Source organism: Cylas formicarius, unplaced genomic scaffold (assembly GCF_029955315.1).
Source record: "Cylas formicarius isolate icCylForm1 unplaced genomic scaffold, icCylForm1.1 PGA_scaffold_6__28_contigs__length_40554024, whole genome shotgun sequence".
NCBI lineage: Eukaryota > Metazoa > Arthropoda > Insecta > Coleoptera > Brentidae > Cylas > Cylas formicarius.
In genome coordinates, this window is record NW_026844347.1 from 13,658,005 (window position 1) to 13,676,008 (window position 18,004).

Sequence of the window (18,004 nt, forward strand, 5' to 3'; positions counted from 1 at the left end):
GTTACAATTATTCTTTGTGACCGTGAGTTGAAGACAATTTAGATAACGGAATGAAGGGGAGTAATGAACCAAAACCATTTGAATATGTGCTCTGAGAAGTATATGAAGGAAAAATTTATATAATACTAATAATGTTGTCTTTATTATCGGACAATAGCACATGCAGTTGCTACGTAGTTAAATTCAAAAAACATCAGTAAACGTTTATTATAATATTCCTGAAGTTTTAACATAGCAAAGAAGGATAATGAATATTTTATAATGTATATTTATATTGCAGCGGAGTCACATGATTCACTAAAAAAGAAGGAACGATTTGACAAGAGATAATGAAAGTGCTTAAGTATAGTGACATAGATTGGATTCGCAGAGAAGTGGGGAAGTTGGTGCGATGTTTGACAGTATCAGTTTCCGCCACTTGAATTATTGCAACAAAAGTTAAAAAAAAATGGCCGATATACTGGCAGTCGTAAGACATTGCGCCGATTTCTGCACGAAATGCACAAAACTAAAGAAAATATATACCTCAAATTTATCAAAGAAATATTTATTATTTAGAGGAGGCTTGATTCGACCATCATAACTCTATAAAGAAAGAGTGGCAAAAGTCTTCATCGAACTGCGTTTTACACTGTGACTGAAGGAAAAGTGGGGTGCTTTCAGCAAAAAAAAAGTGAAGTACGGCTCAGAACATTACAAGTGAACTTGAAAATTAAAAGTTTTAAAGACCATCATAGTAATTTCGATCCTATAAAAATGATATGGGCCGTATTAAAAAACAAAATTAGATGCAATATTATAAACCTAAAAATCTACGCCTATGTAGTTGAGGTAATACCAACTTAGTGGGAATTAATAATGTTCCCAGCATATTTCAAATAGATCATTCACAGTGAGCAACCAGATATATTATACAGAGCGTTAGTTAAGCGCTTTGGGGAAATATCTTTTGAGAAATTTTATGTTTAACTTTTCCCTTCAATTTTTTTTTATATGTGAATTCGAAATGTTTGTAGTGACCGTAGTAATACATTTAATAAAAACAATAATTAAAAGATGATTAAAATTGTAAATTGTATTTGTTCGCATAGGTAGAATTATAAAAAAAAAGTCAAATAGTCAAAACCTTTCCAATCAAAATCAAATGCATTGATTGTTTCCTTCTGTAAGTTCGCACAAAAAAAAGTATTGTAGCACTTGAAATAACACAAGAAAAAAACAGAAATATAAATATTTTATACATTATTGTATGTCAGCCTTTTCGAAGATATCGACCAATCCCGTACTATTGCGACAGACAGTCAGATGTCAACTTTTAATTCAATATGTTGAAATTCTTGTTATGTGGTGAGTTTGCAGCTGGGCAATGTTTGAAGATATAATTAGGACAAATAAACTTTGTTATACTCGTATGCCTACGGCATATGAAAATATTCTCAAGAAATAACTCATATTGTCAAAGTTAAGCTCTTTGTTTACTTTTCCTTGCACATACACCATTATTTTGAACACTGAAGCATAAATAATTAAAGCCAATTGCAATTATTTTAATCTTCGAGTTATCAATTATTTCAATTTTGTTCAAAGTCAAACATTTTCTGTTCATAAAATTTTATCCGCAAATCAATGATACATTTTTGCGATTGAAATGTAAAATAATAGGTATTTACCCTAGCAACGGATTTTGACCGATCAGAATGGGAGATTTATTATTATTTTTTAAAACCTGTGTTATGGAGAGATTCTTGACCATAACAAAAGTATCATCAACGTAGCGTTTCCATAATTTTAGTGATAATGATGAGGCTATAGCTGTTCCTGACATTTGTTCATAAATTTAACCGTTTCAAAAAAAATAGGTTCCATTTAATTTCAATTAATATGAGAAAGTTTTATAATTAATAAATAATTACGATGGAAACTGTGTTCTTCATTAGTTGTAGATACAGAGATAACATAAACTATCGGTCAAGTGTTCTTCACGATCGACCCATGAGCTCCATTCAACAAGCAGCTTATTGGATGAAGTATGTGATGAAGCACAAGGATGCGCCACATCTTCGTGTTGCCTTATGTTAGATGTTATTCCAGTCTTAATTTTTACGTTGTTTGAAAATTAAACTTAAAAAGAGCTCAAACTCTTAACCGGAACCGTCGGCACTGCACTAACACACAATAACGCGTTTTACCACAAACCGAAACTCAATTTTACGTACTCGACGCGCGTTTCGCCAACCAAGTTGGCATCTTCAGGAGAAGATTAAAACAGTTTTAATCTTCTCCTGAAGATGCCAACTTGGTTGGCGAAACGCGCGTCGAGTATGTAAAATTGAGTTTCGGTTTGTGGTAAAACGCGTTATTGTGTATTAAAAAGAGCTAGCTATAATATTATAGCTATAATATTATATATATTAACCTAAAGCTAGTGGCCATAATCCAAGTCACCCTGACAATACAGTGTGGAGTCTTACGGAGCCCACCGGCGTCGGGCAACAATCAGGTGCGGTATCAAACATATTTAATTAAACGAGATAGCGGCTGTATCTCACACACCACAAGGCTAAATAACGCGGCGCAAAAAATTTAATAATAAAATTGACCACGTGAAAATGCTGTAAATTTTCTTTGCATTAGCTAGGGGCTCTATTGGTCCAGCAAAAATAAAAATTACTATTTTCTCTATAACTTACACAAATGAACTATATCGACACTAGTTCTACTCCATTCCCACGCATATCACGCACAACTTTTGTCTTCAATTTTTTTTGTTCTCTTCAAATAAGGTGATGGGGAAGCGTGAACTTCAATATAGAAAAACTCTCATAACTAGATCTTATTTGAACGACTGTGATTAGCCCTTCAAGAAGCCTTTAAGCCTTATACTGTCGCCGTTAGATGGCCCTAACTGTCACTATAACGAATTTTTTCAAAAAAATCAAATGAAATCAATATTTATTTCTGTAAAGTGAAAACGAGAATTCAATTCTATATATTTAGCAAAAAAAAAACTGTTTTGTTCGGTGGGGTACTTGGAGATACTTTAACAAATTTTATATACAAAAAATACTCACGCGTCTGACTTTTTTGTAATGTTAATTTTGGTTTTTAGATTAAGCAAGGAAAAATAAGACTTTTTCATGTCTTCAATTAAATTCGTATATTTTTTCATTTTCGAACATCACTGAAGTCCAAACAATTTTTTTTATTTATATTCTCGAAAATGAAGGAATATACGAGAAGAATTGAAGAAATAAAAACGTGTTATTTTGGATTGTTCAGTCTAAAAAGCAAATAGAAATCACAAAAGAGTGAGTGACGTGTAATTTTAGTTGATAAAACCTGTTAAATTATCTCCCGGTACGCCACTGAACAAAATGCAGAGCCGATTTTTCTTCTGAATTCTCGTACAGAGAATTTAATTCTCATTTAAACTGAATAGCAAACTTTTTGGAAAATAAACAAAATAAACTAGTAATGAGCGCCATCAACCGGCAGAAGTATAATTTAGACCCTTGCATGTATGTAACTCAAGTAATCCTATTGTTATAAGACACCTAACCTTCAAAACAGTCGTCACCTATTGAAAATATTCAACCTTATCTTATCTCATCGTAGGCAATAATATAGAGCAGGCTGCTAAAATATGGAAAAATGTTGTTTCAAAATGAGGTATATAATTTTTTCTTTAACATTTTTTGCAGTAAACCAGTGCCAGAATTGGAACTAGCAGGACAGTAGCTCCTGGAGTGGTTGGTTAGCCGTTTGTCCAGCGTTTATTTAAGTTTATGTCCTAGAATTCTTGGACGATTTTTGTTTTGTTATTTTTATATATTGTTTTAAAGGTAATACATTTGGTCGAACAGCGCTTGACTTGCAGTTCAATTTGGAACAAGTAACTGAATAATCAAAATGAGCTTTTACACACGACACGAAAATATATGTGTATTTACTTATCTGTTTTTTTTCTTCATGTGAGCTAATTTTTTAACAGATTTTAAAAATTTTGGTGTCAAAATGTTGCAAAAAAAGTACCGGATTTTAAAAGTTTTTGTTTACACTAGGCGTTTTCCTCAAAACGTGGACGGACTTTCACAGTAAAAGAAAAAAGCTAGTATAGCTCATAGAAAGAAACCATATTATCGCGAAAATCAGAACGTGTGGGATATTATACAGTGAATGAATAAGACAAGAACAAAAAACAGACATAAATTTCTTCTGTCTGTTGCGCTCTAAATGAAACCCAGAGAATTGATTAATTTTTATTGGATATGGCGACGAAACGAGAACTCAAGAAGAACTTTGTAATTTGTTTCACTCACAATATCCACAAAGGGACATTACAAGCTCCACAGTGAGCAAAATTCAGAGAAAATTTATTGAATCAAAACAAAAACTAACAAGAAAACAAGATGAAACATATTAGGTGAAGTTGCATCTTCTGAAGTAGTTTCAAATAGTGATGCTAGAAAATAGCTTTGCATGTATTAAATAATCACCCGTGTGGGGTCTTATGGTGCACGTACTAATTTACGCACTTGCCATTAACCACCTAGTTGCGCTGGTGAAGGACCATTGATTGATTGAATACTTCAAAAGTGAACTGAACATTTATTGTTGTTACACGACACTCGTACATATGCCTTACGAATACATACTCATGCTGCTTACGGATACATACTCAAACGCATACTGTTTTTCTCGCCACAGGTGGCGTGATCGCACAACTACCGCGCATGCGAATACAGTCGCACCCTTGCGGCAAATTTAAAGTTCGAGTTTTGAGATCGGACAACCCGCACAAGGTGACATTACTACAGGAGCTGAACGAAGATGATCCCAACAGTATACCACAGTTTTATAAAACTATGATCGAAATACAAGTACTGTTAAGTGATGAAGCTCATTTTTGTTTAATTAGTACGGTAAATAAACTTAATAAAATTGTAGGTATTGGAGTACAAATAATTGGGATCCGTGAAACAATCATACACAACATCCACAAAAAATAAATTTTTCGGCTTGGGTTTTGAATAACAAAATAATATATTTCAATTTTTTCAAAATCCCTTAATTCCTATTTTGCAGTTTCTAATCCAAATCAGTCTGATATGCCCGATAAAAAATCTTATACTTCAATACGACATTTCCCGGAAAAAATAAGAACAATATAAGTATTCAATGTTTTCCACTGGGAATTAATCAAAATAAAATGTGTATAATAAAAAAACGAAGTTTCTAAATTTTGAATTAGAACAAAAATAAGTAAAGTAATGAAAATCTGGGGAGAAAGTTTTTGGAAAAGTTTTTAAACCGATCGACACAACAAATAACAAAAAATTCAAAAGTTCAATTCTCTGAATTTCATTTAGAGTCGCGATATTCACTTTCGTTACTGTACTTAACAAGCTACTTACTGGTTCATTTTAAAATTAAATTCCTGTTTTCTATTTTTTTTGCCCATGAAAATTAAGAGATAGGTATTAGGTGTGCGTAAAATTGGATACAAAATTTGAAAATTGACTCACTCTGTATGGTTTATATTTGATGATAACCTTTATCAGTTATTACAACATTCTCCAACAGATATACATTTACGATATTTTATTCATATCATTTAAACTAAGGCAAACGTAACTAGATAACTAAACAAGATTAGCGGTTGGCCAAAAACAAATTTTAACGATTGAATCCTCGCAATTAACTGAATTACCAGAAAATTAGACAATGTATCTTTAAGAAAAGCTTCATCAAGTGATCGAACTCTTTAACCTCAGTTTAAACAATCTTTTTTTTAATGCAACAGTTGAAAAAATCTCCTGAAATGTTAAAATTTATCGCATATTTAATAAACGCTTACACCAAGTAAATAGCAGTGCCGACCCGTTACAAATAATCATTATACCGACTTTAGCGACAAATAAATAATGCTGACTATCCGACAAACTTATTAGTGCACGTCTGGCAAATTAAACATGCGTCTATTTAAATTTCTATTAGTGTTTCATCTCGTGTTTGGGGTGAAGTGTCATCGACTATTGGTGCTCTTTACTTTGCCGACACGAAGTCACGATATTTTAGGGACAGCGTTGGTAAAAGGGCTTGCCGAACATGGGTTCGATGTCACCTACGTGGGACTTTTTGAAGATAAAACTCCTCCGACGAGCTACAGAAAAATTGTACTCACTGGATTTTTGGAGGAATATCAACGTAAGCGTAACTATATAATACATTTCAAAAGTGGCTTCGATTAAATCAGGTGTCCTAAAAAATACTGGCGTTTTACCGGACAGACGCCCAAATTCTTCTTCGATGATTAGATACGTACGTAGATACATACGTAGAGGATTTTACGACTTTTCCCGCCTTGCGGCTGTCGTGGCATTACACGTATACTACACTGAAGCACAAGCTTTCCTATTTAAATATTTTATTAGACCTTCAATATTTTCGAAAAATTGGTATAAATTCAATGTAATTCAATGTAATAACGGTTTTCGCTGCCCACTTTTCGGTTAATAAATCAAACCGGTCCAGGGTACTAATAAGGCAATTGAAACACAAAATACGCGAATACATAAACAAGTAAGTGGCATATTCAATAAAATTAGTCGTCGGAATATTTTGAATATATGCTGTCATTATCAACCAAGAATATAATTACAGTCTTACGTTGTCCCCGAGGTTGTCTCAAGTTTTTTTTTATAATTACTGCTCTCTGACATTAATTCACATTTCATTTCATTTCATTTCATTTCATTTCATTTCATTTCATCAATTACATGGGCCGGCATTTTTGAATTTATATTATTGCGACTAATTGATAAGTGATAAATGATAGTGGTTAGAATAACGCATTTTCTTATGATATCGTTCTCGAAATAAGTTTTATCATACTATTTGGTTAACCATAACAATTAGTTGTTTTCTTGTATAATTATCTTATGAAAATAAAGGTCATGCCTAAATAAGGAACTCTTGTAATAGTTCTTTCTTATTCGTTTGTCCTTTTTTTCTAAAATGCTCTGATAACTAGCATTACTAAGGGGTGTTTTTTTTTCGATGTATAGAACTTTAAGTTGCAATAAAACAACGATGGATTATTCGATTAACATAAATTTTATTTATCCGAAAGATAATCTTGTGGCATTACATTTTAAATATGATTTCTGGCATATGACCGCCACGGCTGGCGCGGATGTAGTCCAATCTGGACATCCAATTTTCGATGACTTTTTCCAACATTTGTGGCCGTATATCGGCAATAACACGGCGAATGTTGTCTTCCAAATAGTCAAGCGTTTGTGGCTTATCCGCATAGACCAATGATTTTACATAGCCTCCCAGAAAGTAGTCTAGCGGTGTTAAATCACAGGATTTTGGAGGCCTATTCACAGGTCCAAAACGTGAAATTAGGCGGTCACCAAACCTGTCTTTCAATAAATTGATTATGGCACGATCTGTGTGACATGTTGTGCCGTCGTGTTGAAACCACATCCCCTGGACATCATGGTTATTCAATTCTGGAACGAAAGAGTTAGTAATCATAGCTCTATACCGATCGCTATTGACTGTAACGTTCTGGCCATCATCGTTTTCGAAGAAGTACGGACCAATGATTCCACCAGTCCATACAGCGCACCAAATAATCGGTTTTTCTGGATGTCACGTTGTTTCAACATACACTTGAGGATTGGCTTCGCTCCAAATGTGGCAGTTTTGTTTGTTGACGTAGCCATTCAACCAGAAGTGCGCTTGATCGCTAAACAAAATTCGCTTATTAAAATCGGGAACAACGGCAATCTCGTTTTGGGCCCATTCGACAAATCTACGCCTTACTTGATGATCGTTTGGCTTCAATTCTTGCACGAGTTGGATTTTGTAACCACATAAACCAAGATCCTTCTATTGATGGAATCAAACCTCTTGATAAAATTTGTTGGCATTTTTCTGCATTTTCAGTACCATCAATAAACTCGTAGTTGCCAACCCCTTTACCACTCATACACCCCCATATCATAACACCCTGGTGAAATTTTACGGTGCGCTTTAGACAATCTTTGTGAAAGGAAAGATTTTGAACGAATCACCCTTTTTCGAAAATCACCTACACACACATCAAATTTTGATTCGTCGCTGAAGATAACGTTACTCCACGTTTCCGTTGTCCAGGATATTTTAGATTTTGCCCAATCCAAACATTTTTTCTTCAGAATAGACGTTAATAGTGGTTTTTCCTTTGCCTTTAACAAAAGTAGATCATAGAATATTAATAATTTTTATATTGAAACAGGAAAAATTATAATCTTACCTTATAAAAACTCAAACCAGACTTGTGCATTTATTGTCTACAACATTCCATGGAGACATTTAAGTTTGCCTCGTGATTCCATTGGGCTTGAATTTGCCGTAAAACGCTTCGTCTGCTAGTTTTACAAATCTTGACCAGAATATGACGATCTCTTTCAGTAATTTTACGGGGTCGGCCTGAACAGAAAGCGCTATCGTAATGTGCGTAAATTTTAAATACATATAAAAATGTCTTTTTTTATCATTTTTTACATCGTCCGAACATTTAGTTGTCATTTAGGTATTCAGTAACTGTGGGGTGGTACCCCATCTTATTGCCTATATATGTAATGTATTAGCGAACTGGAAGAATTTCCAAATACTTTTCCACGATATTTTGAGTTAAATCTAAATATCGATTGCCCGTCAGATATCCATCAAGAAAAGTTGATCTACGACCCTCTATTTTTACGGGTTGAATTTCACGTGGATTTCCATTTACCAAATAATGTGGCAACAATTGAGATTGAACTTTCAGAATTTCCTAAAAAATAATATAAAATTAATTTAATATGTTGTCATCTTCATTTCTAACAACGATTCTTTTTTGTCGACTGAGACTTTCGGTTTCATTAAATTGCCAGATGAGGGGCTTGCTCAGGATTAATCTGACGATATTGCCGTTCAACTGCAGCTATTTCTATTGTTATTGGAATAATAACGAAATACTAGAAGCTTTTCTTCCTCCAAGTAATCCATTTTCCTAACCGAATGCGTCGATTTAAAGTAACAATGTATCACACTGAACGCCTGGACAACTCCATCAACATCTGTTTGGTTAGTCAAAAATTTAAATAATTAAAGAACGGCTTAACCAAATATCAATCAGGAGAAAGAGATCTTTTGTCGTAACATAAAATATACAGGGTGTTCTCTTTCAAAATAAAAAACTTATACAATTTTCGTATTAACATTTTTTCTCGGTGACTCCAGTTAACCCCTGTAGGTGGTATAACCTTGCGCAAGTATAAAATATAACCCTATACCTGAATCTACAGGAAGAGAATATCCATTCATCCATATCCAGAAAGATGTGGTGTGGTATCCTGGCTATTGGACTACCATCAGGATATGACAAGCGAACTTTTTGAAAATTATGCAATACGTCCAAATGCGCCACAACATCGTAGGTGTAGAACCAAGTCTCGTCTAAATAATATATATTTCGTTTCTCTACGCAAAATTGATGAATTTGTCTCCACTCCACCAAGGGTTGGATCTCCTTAATGCATCTACGCTTATCAATGTTTATAAATCTAAATCTCATTTTGTGCAAAAACTGGCGCAATGTTTCACGACTTCCAGTAAATGCAATGATTCAAATGATGGAATTTGACTAATCTCATATATCTCACACACTTCCCTGGGAATCTACTACTATTGCAAACCCGTTCATTATCGCTTTATCACCTCAGTCCTTCCTTTCTAGTGAACATTAACTAATCGAAACAAAGTTGAGCTTGGAATTTTAGAGTAAAAGTGAAACATTGAACGTCCGAGACATTTGTATGAGGCAAGTTGAGCTTAATCATAACATTTCGGTGTCTAGTACCTCCAGTTTAGAGATTGCCCATTCTTTATGGATTGGGCTATATATCGGATGCTCCATTACGAGAGACTTATGTCAGAATTTCTGACTTATGATTAAAAAAAAAATGAGTAAGTGAACTTTCTGCGCTTTAGTATATTTGAAAAGCAATGGCCAATGTTCTTTTATGTCATGCAATTCCCAATATCTCAAACATATCCAAGTCGTGTATCTCTCATATCGTACTTTTTTTTTATAACGTTATCTGCTTTCATAACTCTAATGATGAGAGAGCATCACATTTATAAAAGCTAACTTCATGTCAAAAAGTATTAGAACAATAAAAAAGGTGCGCCATCTAAATAATGTTTTTAAAATCCCTCGGACACGGACTAAAAAGTAAATTCGTAGTACGTTACCAACGTCGTTTAAATACGCCATCTACTATAAACAACTCGTAATAATAATAATAATATTTATTTATTAGTTTGGGATGCCATATACAAAAACAATTGTTTACAAAGTTTTACAAAATGCATGAAAAAACAAAACCCACAAACAACAGATCTACTAAAATAAAATCATTGTAATTAGGTAATAGTTTAATTGTTAACTTATACATAAAAATATTTGCGTCATAAATAATTCCTTGTTTAACCGTGTATCTGTTACACTTTAAGATCGATTTAATGCTCTATTTTGAATTCCTTGAAACTCATTTTATCTTATAGTTCGGTAAGTTATACAGGAGTGTGGAGCAAAATTTGAGATGAGGTGCCGCAATGCTGTTATATAAAAGGTGTTTTGTGTACATGGAAAGACCTATTTTACATTTAAATCCTAGTTTTTGTGAAAATCAGCATGCAGTCGTAGCGTTAGTTCTGAGTATAACATGACTCCAAGGTACTTCATTTTATTTTCGGGTATCAGCATCTCATTATATGTTTCAATTTTTTTTTCTATATTAACAGTACTCAACTTTTGTTTTTTTCACAAAAATACAAAATTTAGACTTTGACGTGTTAATATTAAGTTTTGTGTTTACATAACCATTCATATGTTCGGTTCAAATCACTGTTATTACTACGTTTCATCTGATGTTACATCAAGTTATAGTTAAGTAGCTTGCACCTTTTGGAGCAGAACGATGTTATCGTTTTACTTTTTTTGTTGACATTTGCAACATTTGCAGTCTCAACTTATGTGTTATATTTTCTTGTAATATTGGGCAAATAATGGCTAATTCCAAAATGAATCACAAAATGATACAAAATATGGTACATGTTTTTATTGTTATGACTAATAATAAAAATAGTAACACCATTCCAATTTTTAACCACTTTTTAAGAATTATCCTCGTAGTAGGGGGCATCATTTTGATAACTTGTAAATTATTAAAGTATATTGAATTGCAGTTAGTTCTTAGTAGCTAATAATACTTATTAGTTTGAAGATATACTCCGTAGTTAATTTGTCCAGAATATCGTTAAAATCATCTATTAAATTTTTGATTTTGAAAAAAAAAAGTTTGAGGACATTTTTTATGACGTGAGGAGTAGCAGGTAAGTGCAATCAGCCATTAAAAGTGTTGTTTTTGTAGAATATTTATATTACCGTACTGCACGGTTTAACTTTTCGACTGATTAGCCAAGGACTGACGTTTCGCGTTTATAGTTTATTTGTTGTCTTGTTAATAATGTAATAATGTTAAACAAATAAAGAAAAAACATATTCATGCATTCATATATAGGGCGGGGTGAAAAAATTCCGACCTGACAAAGAAAAACGATGTTTTTATTTTTATTTATATTTTTTTGCTTCATTTTTCAACTTAATCTCCATCAAAACTGATACATTTCTTATAACGGTGTTCTAATTAGGTTATATCAGTTTTAAAAGTAGATTCATCAAGCTCCGAAAAATACTGATTTGCAGCTTCGATAACTTTTTCGTTGCTCTTAAATCTTTTACCGCCAAACCATGTCTTGAGATTATTAAACGGGTAATAGTCGCTGGGGGTTAAATCTGCAATTGGAAACAATCGACGAATGCACTAGTGCCTTATCGTGCGTAGTATTGACCAGTGAGACTTACCCTTTTTCAGGTAATTAATGTATATAATTTCTCTCACATCCCAAAAAAACGGTAGCCATAACATTGTTTGCACATAAAATTGTTTTAGCCTTCTTTGGAGATGTTCCCGTTTTGCAACCCTCTGTTTTGACTGGAGTAATGTATTCTCATAAACAGTTATCAACCGCGGCAAAAATTCGTTTGGATTATATCTACAAAGCGCCAAATTGTCAAAGAAAATATATATCGCTACCATATATACCTGGATTATCAGAAAAACTCCAAATCATTTTCAAGGAACACAAAATTCAAATAGGACACAAAAGTTATAATTTACAAAAAACATATCTCTTCACTAAACTCAAAGCAAAAATTCCAGTTGAAAAAAGAAGCAATATAGTATATAAAATTCCATGCTCTAATTGCGGCAGTGTATATATAGGACAAACAAGCCAATATTTAAAAAATAGAATCAACGGACATAAGTATGACAAAAAAAACAAAACAGTTCTTCATACCTATTGCTAAAACACCAAACACATTTAATTTTCAAAAAGTTAAAGTCCTACTAACAGAACCTAACACCAAAAAAAGAGAACTTTATGAAAGTGTAGAAATCCAAAAAAACAAAAATTCAATTAATTACAAAACCGATTCTAAAAACCTTAACAAAATATATCATTCAATTTTAAACTAACAAAATTAAATTATCCAATATAATAAAAAAATAATAAAAAACGTCCGTACCTGTTTGCATGCCATTCCAATCCGTGTAAAATATTCGCTGACAAATTATTTTTATTTTTAATATATTAACACAACGTCAAATGTCATTAATTGTTATATGTTACCTCTACAAAATAAGAATATTTTGAAAAAGATCGAAATTACGTTCGAAACGTTAATAAATATTTAGAAGAATCACATTAATTGTTTTCGAGAGACCGAATACCCAAGAGAAATTGAAGAAAAAAAAAAAAAAATATATATATATATATATATATATATATATATATATATATATATATATATATATATATATATATATATATATATATATATATATATATATATATATATATATATATATATATATATATATATATATATATATATATATATATTATATATATATATATATATATATATATATATATATATATATATATATATATATATATATATATATATATATATATATATATATATATATATATATATATATATATATATATATATATATATATATATATATATATTCTCACGTATTGATTCACGGATGGAAAAATGTGATGACACTATACTCCGGGATATCATCTGTTCGCTCGTTGAACTCCGACTGGAATCCTGCATCCGACTGGAATCCTGCAAATCCTGCATCCGACTGGAATCCTGCAGACGTTTCGCCAAAATCTCACTTGGCATCTTCAATGCTCGCGCTCCGAAAAGTGTGTGTGAGTGTGTTCGAAGTGTTTTCGGAGCGCGAGCATTGAAGATGCCAAGTGAGATTTTGGCGAAACGTCTGCAGGATTCCAGTCGGATGCAGGATTTGCAGGATTCCAGTCGGATGCAGGATTCCAGTCGGAGTTCAACGAGCGAACGGATGATATCCCGGAGTATAGTGTCATCATATATATATATATATATATATATATATATATATATATATATATATATATATATATATATATATATATACCTAGCAATACCTAAAGAAAAGGGCGACCTCATTCTGAATAGTTTTAACTCATATCACACAAAGATAAAATTTACCATAGAATATGAAAAAGATGACAAAATTAACTTCTTAGACATGACACTAATACGCAAGGAAAACAAAATCAGAACGATGTGGTACACAAAAGATACATGGTCTGGACGATACCTTAATTTTCACTCCCAACACCCAATATCACAAAAAAAGACTGTTATTATCGGGTTGGCTGACAGAGCTATAAATCTATCTGATCCAGAGTACAGAAAAGAAGCTGTATATAAGGCTAAGTACACACTAAAACTAAACAATTACCCAAGTGCCTTAATTAACTCTATTTTTAAAAGAAGGATACATAAATTCTACAACAAGATTTCTGTTAAGGAAAACACACAACCATCAAAACGAGAATATTGTTCGTTGCCATACATACCAAATTTATCGGAAAAAATCTCGAATGTGTTTAAGGGAAGCTCTGTAACAATCTGCCACAAGGGTCAAAATTTGTTAAATAGGAATTTCAGTAAACTAAAAACACCAATACCCAAAGATAAAAAAAGTCACATTGTATATCAAATACCATGCAACGACTGTGACCAAGTGTACATTGGACAGACTAGCCAACTGTTGAAGAACCGCATCAATGATCATAAGTACGACAAAAAAAATAAAACAGCCATCAGCAGCCATATAACGGAGAAAACACATACCTTTAACTTCGATGACACAAAAATACTTGCTACCGAACCAAACACACAAAAAAGGGAAATAATTGAGATGATACATATTCAAAGGAATAAAAACGCCATAAACGCGAAAACCGACATAAAACACCTGAGTGAAATCTATTTCGAATTGTTAAAGTAGACCATTTTAATGCTCAGATGCTTCACTGCGTATCAGTAGATCTTAAACTTAACACAAACGTACACTCTAAAAAAATAAATAAATAAAAACAAAGAGGTAAAAAAAAAAAAAAGACATCAGATACAATGAATGTTTATTTTCCACTTCTGTTTGTGATTCGTACGCCAAGGCAAGAACGTTATTGTTTTTGGCAATGATGTATGTTGTGGTACTTTTTCACAAACAGCGCTAATAATAGACATTTAAAAAAAAAATAATAAATTTGTGAGTATGACTAATATATGTCATTTATTTTTATAATATTTGTAATTTTTAAATTCGTATATGTCTACTGTTTAAGATATTCTGTGTTAGACGCTTTTTTTGTCCTTTGTTTTGCAGTTTTTGAGAAAGACCTGGGTTGCCGGTCGAAACGTCAATGACAATTACAGTGTTTTAAAATTATTTGTGAGTTTTGTTCACTGTGGACCAAATCCTAAGAATCATCCTATAAAATATATATATATATATATATATATATATATATATATATATATATATATATATATATATATATATATATATATATATATATATATATATATATATATATATATATATATATATATATATATATATATATATATATATATATATATATATATATATATATATATATATATATATATATATATATATATATATATATATATATATATATATATATGATGACACTATATTCCGGGATATCATCCGTTCGCTCGTTGAACTCCGACTGGAATCCTGCAGACGTTTCGCCAAAATCTCACTTGGCATCTTCAATGCTCGCGCTCCGAAAACACTTCGACCACTGGGAGGTTATCGGCGGTGCGTGCGGTATTTATACTCTGAGAGTATAAATAGATAAATAGAGTATAAATAGATAAATAGAGTATAAATAGAGTTATACTCTCAGAGTATAAATACCGCACGCACCGCCGATAACCTCCCAGTGTTCGAAGTGTTTTCGGAGCGCGAGCATTGAAGATGCCAAGTGAGATTTTGGCGAAACGTCTGCAGGATTCCAGTCGGAGTTCAACGAGCGAACGGATGATATCCCGGAATATAGTGTCATCACATTTTTCCATCCGTGAATCAATACGTGAGAATATATATATATATATATATATATATATATATATATATATATATATATATATATATATATATATATATATATATATATATATATATATATATATATATATATATATATATATATATATATATATCGTTCGTATAATGCAGAAACATTTCATTTATAAAAAACAATTTCGATAAAAATAATGAAGAAGAAAGAATGTTATTAATTTAATGATAATAGCTTTTATATTATTTGTATCGTGTATAATAAATCACCACAATCTTTTTTCAGGGATATTGGCAGGGAAATTTACTGTAGTGCAAATGGAACAAAAGTCTCCGTTTCAGCATATACTCATGATGAACGAGGTGGGCAATGCATTGACGGATAGTGTTTTAAAACACCCAAATATCCAAAAGCTTGTTCAATCCAATGAACACTTCGATGCCGTCATTATGGAGCAGGGTTTGAACGATGGACTAAAAATACTCGCAAGTCATTTCAGAGCTCCATTAGTAATTTTCAGTAGTTTGGGCCCCAATCCTTGGATCAACAATATCGTTGGCAATCCCGAGCCTCCCAGTTATATACCAAATATATTTCTAGACTTTCCACCCGAAATGAATTTCTTCCAAAGAATTTACAATTTCGTTTTCGCCGCATACAGCAAATTTAATCTAGATTACGTATTTTACCCCGAACAGAGTAGAATCGTCAAGAAATACTTCCTGGATGCGCCAGCTTTCGATGAAGTATTGTACAACGTCTCACTAGTTCTTTTAAATTCGCACGAAAGCGTTACGCAACCAGTACCTCTAGTGCCGAATATGATCAATATCGGAGGTTATCACGTGCGTCCTCCAAATGAACTTCCTAAAGACTTGAAGGAATTTATGGATAATGCCACGGAAGGAGTTATATATTTCAGCTTGGGGTCCCATGTGGACCCTTCTCTTCTACCGGATTCCACTCTCCAAGCAATTTCTAGGGTTTTGGGGTCCAGGCAGGAAAAAATACTTTGGAAGTGGCCATTGGATACTTTGCCAGATCAGTCGAAGAACGTTCGTATATCAAAGTGGTTTCCTCAACAAGATATTCTGGGTACGTTCAACGGGATAATTTACACGTGTTTTTTTATGCTCTATTTTTAGCCCATCCAAACTTGAAACTCTTCATTACACACTGTGGACTTTTAAGTACTACCGAGACTGTTTATCACGGAGTGCCTATTCTTGCATTGCCAGCAGTGGGAGACCAAAAATTAAATGCAGCACATGCGGAATCCCTTGGTTTGGGAAGGAAATTGTTTCCGTCAGAAATCACCGAGGAGAGCTTTAAGGATGCTTTAAATGATGTTCTGGACAATCCCAAGTAAATCAAATATTAACAGACATATTTGCAAGACTGGAGTGTTATATAGTGCATAAAATGTGTTTTTCATTTGTTGTAGATACAGAGATAACATAAAATATCGGTCAAGCGTTCTTCACGATCGTCCAGTGAGCCCCATTCAATTGGCAGCTTACTGGGTTGGGTATGTGATTAAGCAAAAAGGTGCGCCACATCTTCGTGTTGCTGGTGCGCGGATGCCTTTCTACAAATACCTCATGTTAGATGTTATTGCAGTCATAATTTTCGCCATGTGTTCCGTTTCGTATGCATTCAGTAAAATTGTTGGAAAAATATTGAGGCCGAAAAATAAACTAAAAAAAAGCTAGCTATTATATTCACATTTTGTAATTTTAACCTAACCCCTGAAGTCTTATAGAGCCCACTGACCAGCTGTTGGCGGGCAACCGTCAGGTCGGACTCAAACAAATTTCGTCGCTCGGTTGAAAATGTTATCTCAACATTTTTAAAATAACTAATTTTTAATTTATTTAAGGTAGGCAAGCGGCTGCAAGTTTAGAAAAACTCTCATAACTCCCATATATTTATTTCTGTATAGTATAGTATAATTTGTTCGGTGGAGTACTAGGAGACACTATAACAAATTTTATCAACAAGATAAGGCACGCCTCTGATTTTTTTATTATGTTTAATTGATAATGGTAATGATGATAATAATAATAATAGTAATAATAATAATAATGATGATTCAAATTCTCCAAAACGAAGAAATATACGAAAAGAATTGAAGAGGCAAAAAAGTGTGTATTTTGGATAGATCAATCCAAAAAGCAAATCACAAAAGAGAAAGAGGTGTGTATTTTCGGTTGATAAAACCTGTTACATTGTCTCTCGGTACACCACTGAATAAAATGCAGAACCGATTTTTGTTCCTGAATATAGAGAATTTAATTTTAATTTTAAGTGAACACAAACAATTTTTTTCGAAGAAAAAAAAAATTTAGAGTGTCGCGTAATCTGGAAA

The 18,004-nt window shown here is 32.6% G+C and overlaps 1 protein-coding gene across 1 annotated transcript; it reads left to right on the forward strand.

Annotated features, from left to right (window-relative positions):
• The first annotated feature begins 4,267 nt into the window (after window positions 1-4,267).
• On the forward strand, window positions 4,268-17,348 carry LOC132702812 (UDP-glycosyltransferase UGT5-like). Its single transcript, XM_060671605.1, has 4 exons — window positions 4,268-6,207; window positions 15,922-16,731; window positions 16,782-17,001; window positions 17,081-17,348. Exons 1-4 carry the CDS (start codon window positions 5,973-5,975, stop codon window positions 17,346-17,348), a joined length of 1,533 nt encoding a protein of 510 aa, XP_060527588.1. The 5' UTR covers window positions 4,268-5,972.
• Window positions 17,349-18,004: the final 656 nt, after the last annotated feature.